Raw genomic sequence first — 16,456 nt, 5'->3', positions numbered from 1 at the left:
ACACACACAAACACACACAGAAAGACATACACACACACACAGAGACATCTGTTTTGACTAGTAAGGACCAAGGCAAATTCCACATAAATGTAACTTATTGTGGCGATAAACCCGTTTCTGATTCTGATTCTGACTATGATTCTGATTGTGATTCTGACTGTGATTCTGATTGTGATTGTGTTTCTGATTGTGATTCTGATTGTATTTCTGATTGTGATTGTGTTTCTGATTCTGGTTGTGATTCTGGTTGTGATTCTGGTTGTGATTCTGATTGTGATTCTGATTGTGTTTCTGATTGTGATTCTGATTGTATTTCTGATTGTGATTCTGATTGTGGTTGTGATTCTGGTTGTGATTCTGGTTGTGTTTCTGGTTGTGTTTCTGGTTGTGATTCTGGTTGTGTTTCTGATTGTGATTCTGATTGTGATTCTGATTGTGTTTCTGATTGTGTTTCTGATTGTGATTGTGTTTCTGATTGTGATTGTGATTCTGATTGTGTTTCTGATTGTGATTCTGATTGTGATTGTGTTTCTGATTCTGGTTGTGTTTCTGATTGTGATTCTGATTGTGTTTCTGATTGTGATTCTGATTGTGTTTCTGATTGTGTTTCTGATTGTGATTGTGTTTCTGATTGTGTTTCTGATTGTGATTGTGTTTCTGATTGTGATTCTGATTGTGATTGTGTTTCTGATTGTGATTCTGATTGTGTTTCTGATTCTGGTTGTGTTTCTGATTGTGATTCTGATTGTGATTGTGTTTCTGATTGTGATTCTGATTGTGTTTCTGATTGTGTTTCTGATTGTGATTCTGATTGTGTTTCTAATTGTGTTTCTGATTGTGATTGTGTTTCTGATTGTGATTCTGATTGTGATTGTGTTTCTGATTCTGATTGTGATTCTGATTGTGTTTCTGATTGTGTTTCTGATTGTGATTCTGATTGTGATTGTGATTGTGTTTCTGATTGTGATTGTGATTCTGGTTGTGATTGTGTTTCTGATTCTGGTTGTGTTTCTGATTGTGATTCTGATTGTGTTTCTGATTGTGATTCTGATTGTGATTGTGATTGTGATTGTGATTCTGGTTGTGTTTCTGATTGTGATTCTGATTGTGTTTCTGTCGCAGGTCGCCGGAGCATTCGGGCTGCGCTACAGCAGCGAGACGAACATGTCGGCCGCCGCGTCACGACACGACGATGCCGCCGCCGCCGCGCTGCTGGCGGAGCTCCTGAGCCCGAAGTGCCGCACGCGACGCTCCCGAAACTCTCCACTTAGCTCGGAGTTCATCGCTGCTGACCGCGAGCTGAGCACGTTCCTGGGGATGGCTAAACCTGACGCAAAAGCGGCTAAGACAGCTTTTCTATCAGCCTCGCCCAAACGTAGAACTCCAGGACTCTCGGAAACGGTCCCAACGTGCAGCTTCCCCCAAAACAAGCAGCCTCAGGCCGGCCCGATGGCGCCGCAAACCTCCTACTCGCCTCCCAAGACTCTTTTCAGCGAACAAAACGCAAACCGTACAACCGCCACTTACCTCAGCGACGATGCTACCCAGAATCATCGATCCATCAATCCCGCAAGTAAAGTTACAGTGAACGCTACCTCTGATTCGAACCAGCAGTCCGACCACAACAACAACAATGGCGAGGGTCGACTGGGAACGCTTCTTTTGAAAGGGAGAACGAGCCAAGCCGATCAGGATTTGAGCGAACGGATCGAACTCAACGCTTCTACGACTATGGGCGCCATGTCTGTGGTTTTAGAGAAACGCACGTTGGTGCCTGAGCTGAAAGCGTTCGATGAAGTCACCGCCGGGACCAGCCGCAACGCCGTTCACCGCCGCGGATCTCACCGGGACGACGTGGCGATCACAGATGTGGAAGAAGAAGAGCGAGCGGACACGAAGGTGCAGAAGAACGCGGAAAAATGTTCTGGCGAGGAAGACGAGGGATCGGAGGAAAAGGTGGCCGTTTGGTGCGTGGCGGGTGTGTGCGAGGCGGCCGGCGAGCTCACGCACGCTGACGACACGCACGCGCAAACTGAGCAGGATCAGCGTAGGAGCGACAATCAGCAAGCGTCTTCTCCCCCGGCCAATCGCACGCCTTCAGAACCTCAGCCGGCCAATGAGAAGCCAGCGTCTGTGCCCATCAGCAGCCAACCGGTGCCCGCGTCCCGTTGCGACGACCCGTCACGTCCTGCCCAGTCCCCCGCGTGGCGCCCGACGCAGCCTTCGTCAGCCAATGACGCGCCGGCTCTCACCACAGCTACCTCGGAGGACGCTACGGAGACAGCCAATCGACGAAGGGAGGAAGCAGACGACAGAAGCAGAAACGAGACCGCTTCCCGTCTCGCGACCAATGAGAACACAGAAGCGGTTTCTTGCACCAATGAAAAGGAAGAATCATCGTCCAAAACAGCCAATCATACCTCGAAAGCTCGACTCGCTGGGATGAAACCCGCCTCCGACGCTAACAAATGCAGGTCTGTCCGAACCCTCACCAGCTCGGAGCACCAGGACATGAGGCGCGTCGTGCCCATCTCCAGACCCAGCCGAGGTGCTCCGTTCCTGGGCAGACGTCCGGAGAAACCCCCTGGCCTCCAGCGGGGGCTCCTCCAGCGCGCTGCAGCAGCGGCTGCCGTCACCAACCCAAGGTTGTTATAAATAGTTTTACATTTTCATTTACACTGAACAAAAATTATAAACGCAACACTTTTTTTGTTTTTGGCCCCCATTTTTCATGAGCTGAACTCAAAGATCTAAGACTTTTCCTATGTACACAGAGAAAGAACAGATATATATATATATAGAGAGAGAGGTGCTAATGTTACATAAAACAAAGTGGTGGAGCGAGCTAGAGAAAGAACAGAGAGAGAGAGAGAGAGAGAGAGAGGTGCTAACGTTAGATAAAACAAAGTGGTGGAGCGAGCTAGAGAGAACAAGAGAGAGAGAGAGAGAGGTGCTAACGTTAGATAAAACAAAGTGGTGGAGCGAGCTAGAGAAAGAACAGAGAGAGAGAGAGAGAGAGAGAGGTGCTAACGTTAGATAAAACAAAGTGGTGGAGCGAGCTACAGAAAGAACAGAGAGAGGGAGAGAGAGAGAGAGAGGTGCTAACGTTAGATAAAACAAAGTGGTGGAGCGCACAGAAAGAACAGAGAGAGGGAGAGAGAGAGAGAGAGGTGCTAACGTTAGATAAAACAAAGTGGTGGAGCGAGCTACAGAAAGAACAGAGAGAGGGAGAGAGAGAGAGAGAGGTGCTAACGTTAGATAAAACAAAGTGGTGGAGCGAGCTAGAGAAAGAACAGATAGAGAGAGAGCTGTTTATGTTTAATTGCTAATGTTAACTAGCATGTTAGTGATCAATAATTAGCCTGTGCCTATGTTATCTCCTTACATATACCTACGCTCTCCGTCTCTGTAAGATTGGGAATGATTGAGATTTCTCTCGGCACAGCTACCAGAAGACTTACAACTTTCAGACAGGTTGCTCACGTCACATCTACGTTGTCTCTCTCAGTTGGACGCTGCTCAGTAAAGCAAGAGATCACCGGAAAAGAGACTTCTCCGTGGTCTCCGTCCATATATATATATATATATATATATATATATATATATATATATATGTATATATATATGTCAATGATCGTATCGCACTGAAAGCTAATATGTTGTCACTAGCAACCTACACCTGTCCTCTGTCAAATACAGTTGCATTTTCAGCTTTGAACAAAACCGTTTTTATTTTTATAACTAGAACAGTACGTTTTCCCATTCATATCATGTTTCTATTGTGGAAAATGTCGTTTCACTAGGTTTTTACGTGGGTTAGGTCACATGCACATCCAAATACGTGCCCTTAACAACCCACAGCCCATCATAGGATAACATGGGAAAACTCAACCCCCCCTACCTGGTGGGGCCCAAATATATTTTCATCTTTCTAAAATTGTTTTTCCATGTCTCCCCTCCATAAATTATTGTATAAACACAGATATTTGTGCATTTACTTAAAATACATGGAGTTACAGCCAGGTCGGGGACAGTTGAAAGTCCCCGACATAGACATATGCAGACATAGACATATGCAGACATAGACATATGCAGACATGGACATACAGTGCCTTGCGAAAGTATTCGGCCCCCTTGAACGTTTCGACCTTTTGCCACATTTCAGGCCTCAAACATAAAGATATAAAACTGTAATTTTTTGTAAAGAATCAACAACAAGTGGGTCCCAATTATGAAGTGGAACGAAATTCATTGGCTATTTCAAACTTTTTAAAAACAAAAACTGAAAAGTGGGTGGCAAAATTATTCAGCCCCTTTACTTTCAGTGCAGCAAACTCTCTCCAGAAGTTCAGTGAGGATCTCTGAATGATCCAATGTTGACCTAAATGACTAATGATGATAAATAGAATCCAGCTGTGTAATCAAGTCTCCGTATAAATGCACCTGCTCTGTGATAGTCTCAGAGGTCCGTGTAAAGCGCAGAGAGCATCATGAAGAACAAGGAACACACCAGGCAGGTCCGAGATACTGTTGTGGAGAAGTTTAAAGCCGGATTTGGATACAAAAAGATTTCCCAAGCTTTAAACATCCCAAGGAGCACTGTGCAAGCGATAATATTGAAATGGAAGGAGTATCAGACCACTACAAATCTAAGACCCGGCCGTCCCTCTAAACTTTCAGCTCATACAATGAGAAGACTGATCAGAGATGCAGCCAAGAGGCCCATGATCACTCTGGATGAACTGCAGAGATCTACAGCTGAGGTGGGAGACTCTGTCCATAGGACAACAATCAGTTGTATACTGCACAAATCTGGCCTTTATGGAAGAGTGGCAAGAAGAAAGCCATTTCTTAAAGATATCCATAAAAAGTGTCGTTAAAAGTTTGCCAAAAGCCACCTGGGAGACACACCAAACATGTGGAAGAAGGTGCTGTGGTCAGATGAAACCAAAATCGAACTTTTGGCAACAATGCAAACGTTTTGTTTGGCGGTAAAGCAACACAGCTCATCACCCTGAACACACCATCCCCACTGTCAAACATGGTGGTGGCAGCATCATGGTTTGGGCCTGCTTTTCTTCAGCAGGGACAGGGAAGATGGTTAAAATTGATGGGAAGATGGATGGAGCCAAATACAGGACCATTCTGGAAGAAAACCTGATGGAGTCTGCAAAAGACCTGAGACTGGGACGGAGATTTGTCTTCCAACAAGACAATGATCCAAAACATAAAGCAAAATCTACAATGGAATGGTTCACAAATAAACATATCCAGGTGTTAGAATGGCCAAGTCAAAGTCCAGACCTGAATCCAATCGAGAATCTGTGGAAAGAACGGAAAACTGCTGTTCACAAACGCTCTCCATCCAACCTCACTGAGCTCGAGCTGTTTTGGCAAGGAGGAATGGGCAAAAATGTCAGTCTCGCGGTGCAAAACTGATAGAGACATACCCCAAGCGACTTACAGCTGTAATCGCAGCAAAAGGTGGCGCTACAAAGTATTAACTTAAGGGGGCTGAATAATTTTGCGCCCAATATTTCAGTTTTTTATTTGTTTTAAAAGGTTTGAAATATCCAATAAATTTTGTTCCACTTCATGATTGTGTCCCACTTGTTGTTGATTCTTCACAAAAAATTACAGCTTTATATCTTTATGTTTGAGGCCTGAAATGTGGCAAAAGGTAGAAAAGTTCAAGGGGGCCGAATACTTTCGCAAGGCACTGTATGTAGACATAGACATAGACATATGTAGACATAGACATAATGCCATTATAGCCTGTTTTGCTTGCAAAATAGCGGCCTCTCTGCTGATCTTGTGTCACTTGACATAAAATGGCCGCTAGTGAAGTGACACGCCGCAGAATAATGGCTGAAGAAAGCCTATTACTGCTCAACGTCTAACACTGTAATACTCCACCTCTTATCAAACGTAACAGTCACTTAACTCATGGTTACAAATGTAAACCAGCACAACAATGACAATTACCAGGCAACAAAACACTACATTCTAAACACACGTTTAATAAACAGAATTCATAAAGTTACATTTGTATTTTGAACAAACAACAACTTTTCAGCAAATTTTAACAAAACTCTATTTACCGCCTTGCATCATGGGAATTGGCCATCCATTGAACCAGTTGCAGTCCTGACTGCAATTGGTTGATAACTTAACTTACATACCTTAGTTCAATCAACACATACATTTTTTTAAATAGTCAACCCAACGAATAAATGCAAGTTTAACTTTCAAAAACTCATAAAGTTGAGTTCAAAATCCACAACTTGTATAAGCTCGTTCAGTTAAAAATAAGAAATAAGTGGAAATAACTAAATGGGTAATAATGTAATATTTTACAGTGCACCAACACTTACCGCTTGTAATCTTAGGTATGCTGAAATGATGCTGAAATTTCACTGCTGTGCATGCGCATTAACCGAAGGTTAACTCTGTTTCAACCTCAACAGCGCGCCCCTGAGGCGAGCAGAGAGGTCGTCGACTGCTCCTTCATCTCGCCGCTCCAGCTTCTCCAAGGAGTCCGCGGACCCGAAGGTCTCCGCCCGAGAGCCGAGCCAGCAGCAGGACTCGCCGAGGAAGCCGTCAGTCAGGAAGCCGTCAGTCAGGAAGCCCTCAGCGAAGCCCAGAGCGCCCCCGGAGGAGAAGATATGTCGCTCCACGCTGCGGTCGCTTTCTCAGAACGCAGCAGTAGCCGGCCGCAGCGCCAGCGCTATCCCTATCCCGTTACACAAAGCCAGCTCATCTTCCTCGCTTCAAGGTTTCGCCCGAAGCACGGCCTCGTCTTTCTTCAGACAAGCGCACGCCACCGTCTCAGACTCGTCCTCTAAATCCTCCTCTTCGCCACGCGTCACTTCTCTCACCCGAGCGGGCTCGCTGAGAGTCCCCCGGTCCGCAGACCTCCTCAACCCGTCCTCCTCCTCCTCTTCCTCGCTGACGGGGTCTCAGAGCGCCAGGGCCAGTCCTCGCCGAGTCCCGCCGGTGCCCCCTAAAGGCCACGGCGGGCGGGACGACAGCGGAGGCATCTTCTCCGACAAGTCGGCCAGGCCGAGCTGGAGATGAGAAAAAGATAAACGTCTAGAGCAGTGGTTCTCAAACTTATTTTCAATAATGTACTCCCTTTTGAGTTGTTTCTTTAAGCCATGTACCCCCCCTGACCAGCGCTAATCATTTCTGGTAGAATAACAAGTCTCTATAAAGAGGAACAGTACAGCGCTGTCAGCGATAGATTTACTAAACAACAGCCTTGGACCTGGAAAACACATTTAAATGCTGATGAGAAAGAGACTTGGAAAAAGATGGTAGAAAGAAGGGAGGAAGTAAGACAAGAATAGGTCAAAATAGTATCACAAACTTCAAAAACAGTGACATAACTTCAAAAAAAGTAAAAAGTAGAATAACAAGTCTCTATAAAGAGGAACAGTACAGCGCTGTCAGCGATAGATTTACTACACAACAGCCTTGTAATTAAAAAACATTTAAATGCTGATGAGAAAAAGAGACAAAAACTGTAAAAAAAAAAAAGACTAAAACTTAGAACTTAGAAAGAAGGGACGAAGTAAGACAAGAATAGGTCAAAATAGTATCAAAAACTTCAAAAACAGTGACATAAGAAGAAAAAAGCGAGAAACTTGTAAAAAGTAGAATAACAAGTCTCTATAAAGAGGAACAGTACAGCGCTGTCAGCGCTAGATTTACTAATTAAAAAAAATTTAAATGCTGATGAGAAAAAGAGACAAAAACTGTACAAAAAAAGACTAGAACTTAGAAAGAAGGGAGGAAGTAAGGCAAGAATAGGTCAAAATAGTATCAAAAACTTCAAAAACAGTGACATAAGAAGAAAAAAGCGAGAAACTTGTAAAAAGTAGAAGGACAGTAGAAGGAAGGATAGATTAGGTCCAAAGAAGGAGACACAAAGGTCACATTTTTGGTAGGAAAAGTCTCCATAAAGAGGAACAATGTTCTGGACAACAGCCTCGTAACTATTAAACATTTAGTTAAATATCTCAGGTACCCCCTGCAGTCCTCCAGAGGACCCCTAGGGGGACACGTACCCCCTGCAGTCCTCCAGAGGACCCCTAGGGGGACACGTACCCCCTGCAGTCCTCCAGAGGACCCCTAGGGGGACACGTACCCCCTGCAGTCCTCCAGAGGACCCCTAGGGGGGACACGTACCCCCTGCAGTCCTCCAGAGGACCCCTAGGGGGACACGTACCCCCATTTGAGAAACACTGCTCTGGAGCATGTAATGTGATGGAAAAACTCTGTAGGAATATACCGTAAAGGGAATTAAACCTCACTAAGATGACACATTACTGTTTATGCGTCATTTCCTTTTCCTAACAGCGTGGTACCAACTAACCACCATCTAACTATTATTATTTCTGGGTCAAAATTATAAAATTAAAACATTTTTTTTTTTTTGGTGAAGTTAAATTTTTTTGTCATTTTTTTGTTTTTGTCGATTTTTCTGCACATTTTTCCAAATTTTTATTTTTTTAATTTTTATTTTAATTTTTTTTCAAAGATTATTTTTTTCAGGGTCAAAATTTCAAATTAAAAACTTTTTGGCGACGTCGGTCACTTTTTTTCAAAAAATAAATTAACATTTTTCCAAATTTTTATTTTTTTAATTTTTATTTTAATTTTTTTTCAAAGATTATTTTTTTCAGGGTCAAAATTTCAAATTAAAAACTTTTTGGCGACGTCGGTCACTTTTTTTCAAAAAATAAATTAACATTTTTTCCAATTTTTTTTGTCACAAATTTCCAATGTTTTTTTGTCAATTTTTTTAGCACTTTTTAAATTAAATTAATTTTATTTTTTGGGGGAGGGCTTTTTTCGCCTTTAATCGACAGGACAGCTTAGGTGAGAGAGAGGGGGGGAAGACATGCAGGATATCGTCACAGGTCGGACTCGAACCCTGGACCTCTGTGTCGAGGCATAAACCTCCAAGTATACGTGCGCCTGCTCCACCCGCTGAGCCAACCCGGCCACTTTTTCCAACATTTTTTTATCATATTTTTATTTAAAACGCTATAAAATTTAATAACACACCCAAATTCAATACATAGATATAAAAAACTTTTTGAAAATGGGTCAAATTTGAAGTTTTTTTTCAAGGTGAGATCTAGGAAAGGAGAGAAATGTCAGCATTCATAAACGTGTAAGGAGATTTTTCATTAAAAAGCTGTGGGTTTCTGCAGTGTGTTTCCTCCGTCTCCTCCAGATTAATGCTGCGTTCAAGGCAACTCGTAACTCCTGTTTTCACAACCTTCTCCCTGTGAAAGCGCCCTGGAACGGCAGTCAAAACCTGTAACTTACTACCCCATGAACTGGTACCAGATGGTTGTAACTCCCAGTTACAGTTTTTGACTTCACACATAGACAACAATGGCCGGTGATTAACGGTGAGAAATAGAAATAAATAGAAATAGGCAACGTAAAGTAATTCCTCACATTGTAATCAAATCAATACACATGCGATTGTGTACTACTACAGGTTATGTTTATTAAACGAAGCCCAAAACATGTTGCCGACTAGACATCGCTAGTATAAGCTAGCGCTAGCTAACGTCAACGGTAGGTAGCCGCTAGCTAACGCTCAGAGCCGGCCAGACCCATAAACGAACTAAGCGGCTGCTTAGGGCCCCGTGGCTACCAGAGGGGGCCCCCAAGAGCGCTTGAAGTGTCCCACAGTAGAGCTCATAACAGAGCCGGTTTATTTAAAGATAGCGTTGCTGCTAATAGGGTCTCACATTAGTCTTTAAATGCATATTTGCACATGATGAGTGCTTAAACTAATATTTACAATACACAAGTTGGTGTTACAATGTGGAGAGTCCCCCCAAACCAAATCCTGCTTTGGGTCCCCCGAAAGTCTAGAGGCCGGCCCTGCTAACGCTAGCTAACGCTAGCTAGTATGGGAGCTAGAAGGGCTTGTCGTGACTTTGCCTGGAGCGCTTACCAAGTCGCGAGTCGTGACTTGAAGTCGTAACTTACGGGCTAACGTTTTGAGTGTCTGGAACGCAGCATTAAAAAAAAAAAAAAATTAATTTTTGAATGTCTTAAAATTTAGATTCTGCACCTTTTAACTTCACTAACAAAGCTGAGGAATATCTGTACATCGGGCTGTGATTAAAATAGAAAACATATGATTGTATTTTATTATATTTTTTTTTTTTAAACAAATCACAGAATGATGAAGTTTGATTGGTTGAGACGAAGAGATATTTAAAGAGTCTCCGAACAGTTTCTAGCTCACTGGGAGAAGTCAGCAGTAACAATTGTTTGTTCATATGAGGATATTTGTATGTGTATGTGTCTCTATTTATGTATGTCTAAAGTTCATATTTGATATATATATATATATATATATATGTACTTATAACTAAATAAAACATTATTCCTCCATCTCACACCCTGTGTTTCTGTTCATCAGAAGAAACGACTGTCTTCTTTTGTTGGCAATTCATTTTGTTTAGATTTTATTTTTTTTCCAAAGATTATTATTCTCTCTCTCTACACCTCCCTCTGTCTGTCTCTCTCTCTCTCTCTCTGTTCTCTCTCTGTTATCTCTCTGTCTCTCTCTCTCTGTCTCTGTTATCTCTCTGTTATCTCTCTTTCTCTCTCTCTCTGTTCTTTCTTTGTCTGACACTCTCTCTCTACCTCCCTATGTCTCCCTCTCTCTATACCTCCCTCTCTCTCTCTCTGTTTTCTCTCTGTCTGTTCTTTGTCTCTCTCTCTCTCTCTCTACCTCCCTATGTCTCCCTCTCTCTATACCTCCCTCTCTCTCTCTCTCTCTGTTTTCTCTCTGTCTGTTCTTTGTCTCTCTCTCTCTCTACCTCCGTCTGTTTCCCTCTCTCTCTCTCTCTCTGTTCTTTCTTTGTCTGTCTCTCTCTCTCTCCCTCTCTCTACCTTTGTCTCTGTCTCCCTCCCTCTCTCTCTGTTTCCCTCTCTCTCTCTGTTCTTTCTTTGTCTGTCTCTCTCTCTCTCTCCCTCTCTCTACCTTTGTCTCTGTCTCTGTTCTTTCTCTGTCTCTCGCTCTCTCTCTCTCTACCTCCCTCTCTGTCTCCCTCCCTCCCTCTCTCTCTGTTCTTTCTTTGTCTGTCTTTCTTTCGCTCTCCCTCTCTCTACCTCTGTCTCTGTCTCTCTCTCTGTCTCCCTCTCTCTCTGTCTCTCTCTCTCTGTCTCTGTATCTCCCCCTCTCTCTGTCTCTCTCTCTCTGTCTCTCTCTCTCTCTCATTTCTGCCTTTAATCATTAGGGACAGCCTTAGTCTCGCTTTATAATATAATATAAAAAAAATTAAAATAACTACATATTAATAATTTGCTATCCTGTCAATAACCCCCCCCCCCTAAAAAAAATACCAAAAAGGGAGGCGTATTATATTTCTTTTTTTTTTTGTTACGCGGGTAACGTAAACAAGGTATGTGACGTCATCGAAGCGCGCCAAACAAACGCTCCATGTGCAAGAACGAAGTAGCGGAGAGAGAGAAAAAGTTTAGTGTGTGTAGTTTGTGATAGGAAACAAAGTATTTAAAATGCAACACACATATGAAGAGGTGAAGTTTAACGTCAAGTAGCGGAGTTGGATTTTCTTTTTAGCTATAATATAGCACGATGAAAGAAAAGAGAAGAAATCCCGGCGTTTAAAATTTAAAGTCCTGGCGGAGAAATGTTTTTTTTTTAAAAGGTGAGTGATTTATTAGACACACGCACACACACACATACACAGACATACACACACATCTTCAGGATGTGTTGATGTTGAATATTTGTGATGAACTTTATGTGTTGAGGAAATGTAACCCAATGGGACAAAAGTGCATCGTCTATTTGGTCCACTAAAAGTGCTTTTTTTGCCGCTGACAGACTCAGATTAATATTCTAAGTGTCTGATAACATTATGGAAAGGATCCCTACAGAGATAGACCTTTAAAACCTCTTTGAGACCTTTCTGTTTAACCAGAAACAACTCTGAAGTCACTAGCTCTAAGCCCACCAGACTCCATTTAAAAAAACACTACTTTTAGCGTGTATAGAGCCAACGTATTCTCATATGTAAACCGGTGAACTATGTGTTTATTTCAACCATAACTAGAGTTGTGATGGTTGGAAAAGTGGAAAGACGACCCAATACGGCTTTTCATAGTTTTATTTAGTTTCTGTCGACTTTGAATGAAGTGTATTATACGATGCTGAAATCACTGTTTATTTACATGGAGTCTGGTGGGTTTAGCGAGCGTAATTTCGCGCATGTTTTTACCATTAAAAAAAGGATCTTACTCTTCAACAGAAAGTTGGACCTCCTTAGAAATCCTTTCCATAATGTTGTCAGACACTTAGAATATTAATCTGAGTCTGTCAGCGGCAAAAACAGCACTTTTGAGAAGGTAAATACAAGCTGGATCAGACCTCAAAACTTACATGTGTTTTACCCCATCAGTCACTTAGACACAAAACATAGGAAAAATAGGGTCCAGGTTGAAAAAAATAAGTCTGAAGCCAGCCAGGCTAGCTGTTTGTCTCTGTCTGTATGCTAAGCTAAGCTAAAGCTACTTGCTTTCCCGTCCTAGCTTCGCGCTTAAGGTACAGACATGAGATTAAAAAGTCAGTGTCAGAAAAATATTACCCCCCAAATGTATGTGATATTATACTTCATCTTTAAAAAGCCTATCGGATAAAATAGGCTGTTTTTCTGACACCATGAAAATCTGGCTTTTGGAGTCTTTGAGTTTGTGTCCACCTGATAAATATCAGTCCAATATTCTCTCTCTTTTAGCTGTTTTTGGTCTAAACCAACTTCTGAGAAGGAAATACAGTATCTCACAAAAGTGAGTACACCCCTCACATTTTAGTAAATATTTCATTATATCTTTTAATGGGACAACACTGAAGAAATTACACTTTGCTACAATGTAAAGTATTAAGTGTCCAGCTTGTATAATAGTGTAAATGTGCTGTCCCCTCAAAATAACTCAACACACAGCCATTAATGTCTAAACTGCTGGCAACACAAGTCAGTCCACCCCTATGTTAGATTCCCATAGAGGCAGGCAGATGTTTATTTTTAAAGGCCAGTTATTTCATGGATCCAGATACTATGCATCCTGATAATATGGCCCCCACATCATCACATACCCTTCACCATACCCCCCCATCATCACATACCCTTCACCATACCCCCCCATCATCACATACCCTTCACCATACCCCACATCATCACATACCCTTCACCATACCCCCAAACATCACATACCCCTTCACCATACCCCCCATCATCACATACCCTCTTCACCATAACCCCCACATCATCACATACCCTTTTCACCATACCCCACATCATCAAACATACCCTTCACCATATACCCCACATCATCACATACCCTTCACCATACCCCACATCATCACATACCCTTCCACCATACCCCCACATCATCACATACCCTTCACCATACCCCCCACATCATCACATACCCTTCACCATACCCCCACATCATCACATACCCTTCACCATACTACATCATCACATACCCTTCACCATACCCCCCACACATCACATACCCTTCACCATACCCCACACATCACATACCCCACCATACCCCCACATCACATACCCCTCACCATACCCCCACACATCACATACCCTTCACCATACCCCACACATCACATACCCTTACCATACCCCACACATCACATACCCTTCACCATACCCCCACACATACATACCTCACCATACCCCCCACAATAAACCCTTCACCATACCCCCACAAACATACCCTCACCATACCCACACACACATACTCAACCATCCCCACACACACAACCCCTCACCATACCCCCACACACACATACCCTTCACCATACCCCACACATCACATACCCTTCACTATACCCCACATCACATACCCCTTCACCAACCCACACATCACATACCCTTCACATACCCCCACATCACATACCCTACCATACCCCACATCATACACATACCTTCACCCCCCACATCATCACATACCCCTTTCACCATACCCCACACACACATACCTTCAACTATACCCCCCACATCATCACATACCCTTCACCATACCCCCACATCATCACATACACCCTTCACTATACCCCCATCATCACATACCCTTTCCACCATACCCCCACACATCACATACCCTTACCAACCCCCACACACATCACATACCCTTTCACCATACCCCCATCATCACACATACCCTTTCACTAACCCACACATCACATACCTTCACCATACCCCCACACATCACATACCTTTCACCATACCCCACACACACATACCTCACATACCCCCCATCATCACAACCCCTCACCAACCCCCCACATCATCACATACCCTTCACCATCCTACACACACACAAAACTCACCAACAACTAAACAACAATTCTAATCACTTTAATATATAATAAACACTTTATAACATTTTAATTTACTAACAACATAATTAATTATACTAAAACTATAATTCTAATAACTAATAACACAACTAATATACTCAATATACTAATATACTAAACTCTTAATTACTTACATTATATTAATTACTATATACAATACTTTATAATTTTAACACTAAACAACTAATTATACTTAAACATTATACTTAATTATACTTAACAACAACAACAAATACTTTAACATTTAATTTATACTTTAATTATAATTTAATACTTAATTTTACTTATAATACACAAAAAACACTATAAACTATACTACACCTAATTATACAATAAATTAAATACATTATAACTAATACATATAATTTAATTATACTCAATACTATACAATATAATATACAACAATATTTAAACAATAATTAATTTTACAAAAATAACCTTTAACATTATATTATTATATAAAAAATTTAATACTTTATATTTCAAAACAACAAACAAACAAATTAAATAATAATCTATATACAAACACATATAAAAAAATACAATAAAAAACACACATATAACACTATAATATACACATTAAACCATATACAATTTACACAACAAACCAAATATACAATTATTACTTAACAATACTAATAAACAATAATAACTTTATTATTAACATTCATTTATACTATTTAATATACTTTATATATTAATTACTTATTATATATTATACTTCAATACAATATATTTATATACATATACTATAATACTTCATATACTTAATACATTATATATCACATATACTAAATACATATCATTATACTCATATATATTATACTTAAAATTATACAACTAAACTACCATACCATATTTTAATATTTTATCTAATATTTACCATTTAATTATAAAATACTCATAATAAACTAACACATACAAATATTTATATATTAAATTATACCTATTATCCAATATCCTCCATACCCCACATACCTTCACCACCCACATCACACATACCCCTTCACATACCCCCACACACACAACCCTTCACCATACCCCCACATCATCACATACCCTCACCATACCCCCCCACACATCATCACATACCCTTCACCATACCCCCACACATCCACATACCCTTCACCATACCCCCCACACATCACATACCCTTCAACTATACTTACATCATCACATACCCTCTCACCATACCCCCACATCATCACATACCCTTCACCATACCCCCACACATCACATACCCTTCACCAACCCCCACATCATCACATACCCTTCACCATACCCCCCAACATCATCACATACCCTTCACATACCCCCCACACACATACCCTTCACCATACCCCCACACATCACATACCCTCACCATACCCCCACACATCACATACCCCTTCACATACCCCCACACACATACCCTTCACCATACCCCCACATCATCACATACCCCTTCACCATACCCCACACATCACATACCCTTCCACCAACCCCCACACACCCAACACCCTTCACCATACCCCCCACACACATACCTCACCTACCACACATCACAATCACCTCCCCCACACACATCACCCCCCACACACAACCCTCACCAACCCCCACACACACACTTCACCATCCCCCACACACACACCTCACCATACCCCACATCATCACATACCTTCACCATACCCCACATCATCACATACCCTTCACATACCCCACACATCACATACCCTTCACCATACCCCCACATCATCACAACCCTTCACCATACCCCCCACATCATCACATACCCCTTCCACCATACCCCACACATCACATACACCCTTCACCATACCCCCACACATCACATACCCCCACATACCCCCACACATCACATACCCTTCACCATACCCCCACACATCACATACCCTTCACCATACCCCCACATCATCACATACCCTTCACCATACCCCCCACATCATCACAACACCCTTTCACCATACCCCCACATCATCACATACCCTTCACCATATACCCACACATCACATACCC

General features: G+C 41.9%; 2 protein-coding genes across 2 annotated transcripts in view; both read left to right on the top strand.

The window, feature by feature from the left end:
• The window catches only part of LOC120572275 (FH2 domain-containing protein 1-like), a 51,147-nt gene extending 43,975 nt beyond the window's left edge, over window positions 1–7,172 (top strand). Inside the window, exons 14-15 of the mRNA XM_039821512.1 lie at window positions 1,123–2,645; window positions 6,468–7,172. Of these exons, the coding sequence (XP_039677446.1) occupies window positions 1,123–2,645; window positions 6,468–7,077 (2,133 nt within the window). The 3' untranslated portion in view covers window positions 7,078–7,172. The remainder of the gene's footprint in view (window positions 1–1,122; window positions 2,646–6,467) is intronic.
• Window positions 7,173–11,466: 4,294 nt separating this feature from the next.
• Window positions 11,467–16,456, top strand: part of LOC120572574 (cilia- and flagella-associated protein 251-like) — a 33,872-nt gene continuing 28,882 nt past the window's right edge. The window contains exon 1 of the mRNA XM_039821898.1: window positions 11,467–11,711. The gene's annotated coding sequence lies outside the window, so the exon portion shown is untranslated. The remainder of the gene's footprint in view (window positions 11,712–16,456) is intronic.

The sequence above is a fragment of the Perca fluviatilis genome, chromosome 14 (assembly GCF_010015445.1).
Source record: "Perca fluviatilis chromosome 14, GENO_Pfluv_1.0, whole genome shotgun sequence".
Lineage (NCBI taxonomy): Eukaryota > Metazoa > Chordata > Actinopteri > Perciformes > Percidae > Perca > Perca fluviatilis.
The sequence above is the reverse complement of the archived record's forward strand: the minus strand, read 5'-3'. Positions and strand labels throughout refer to the sequence as shown.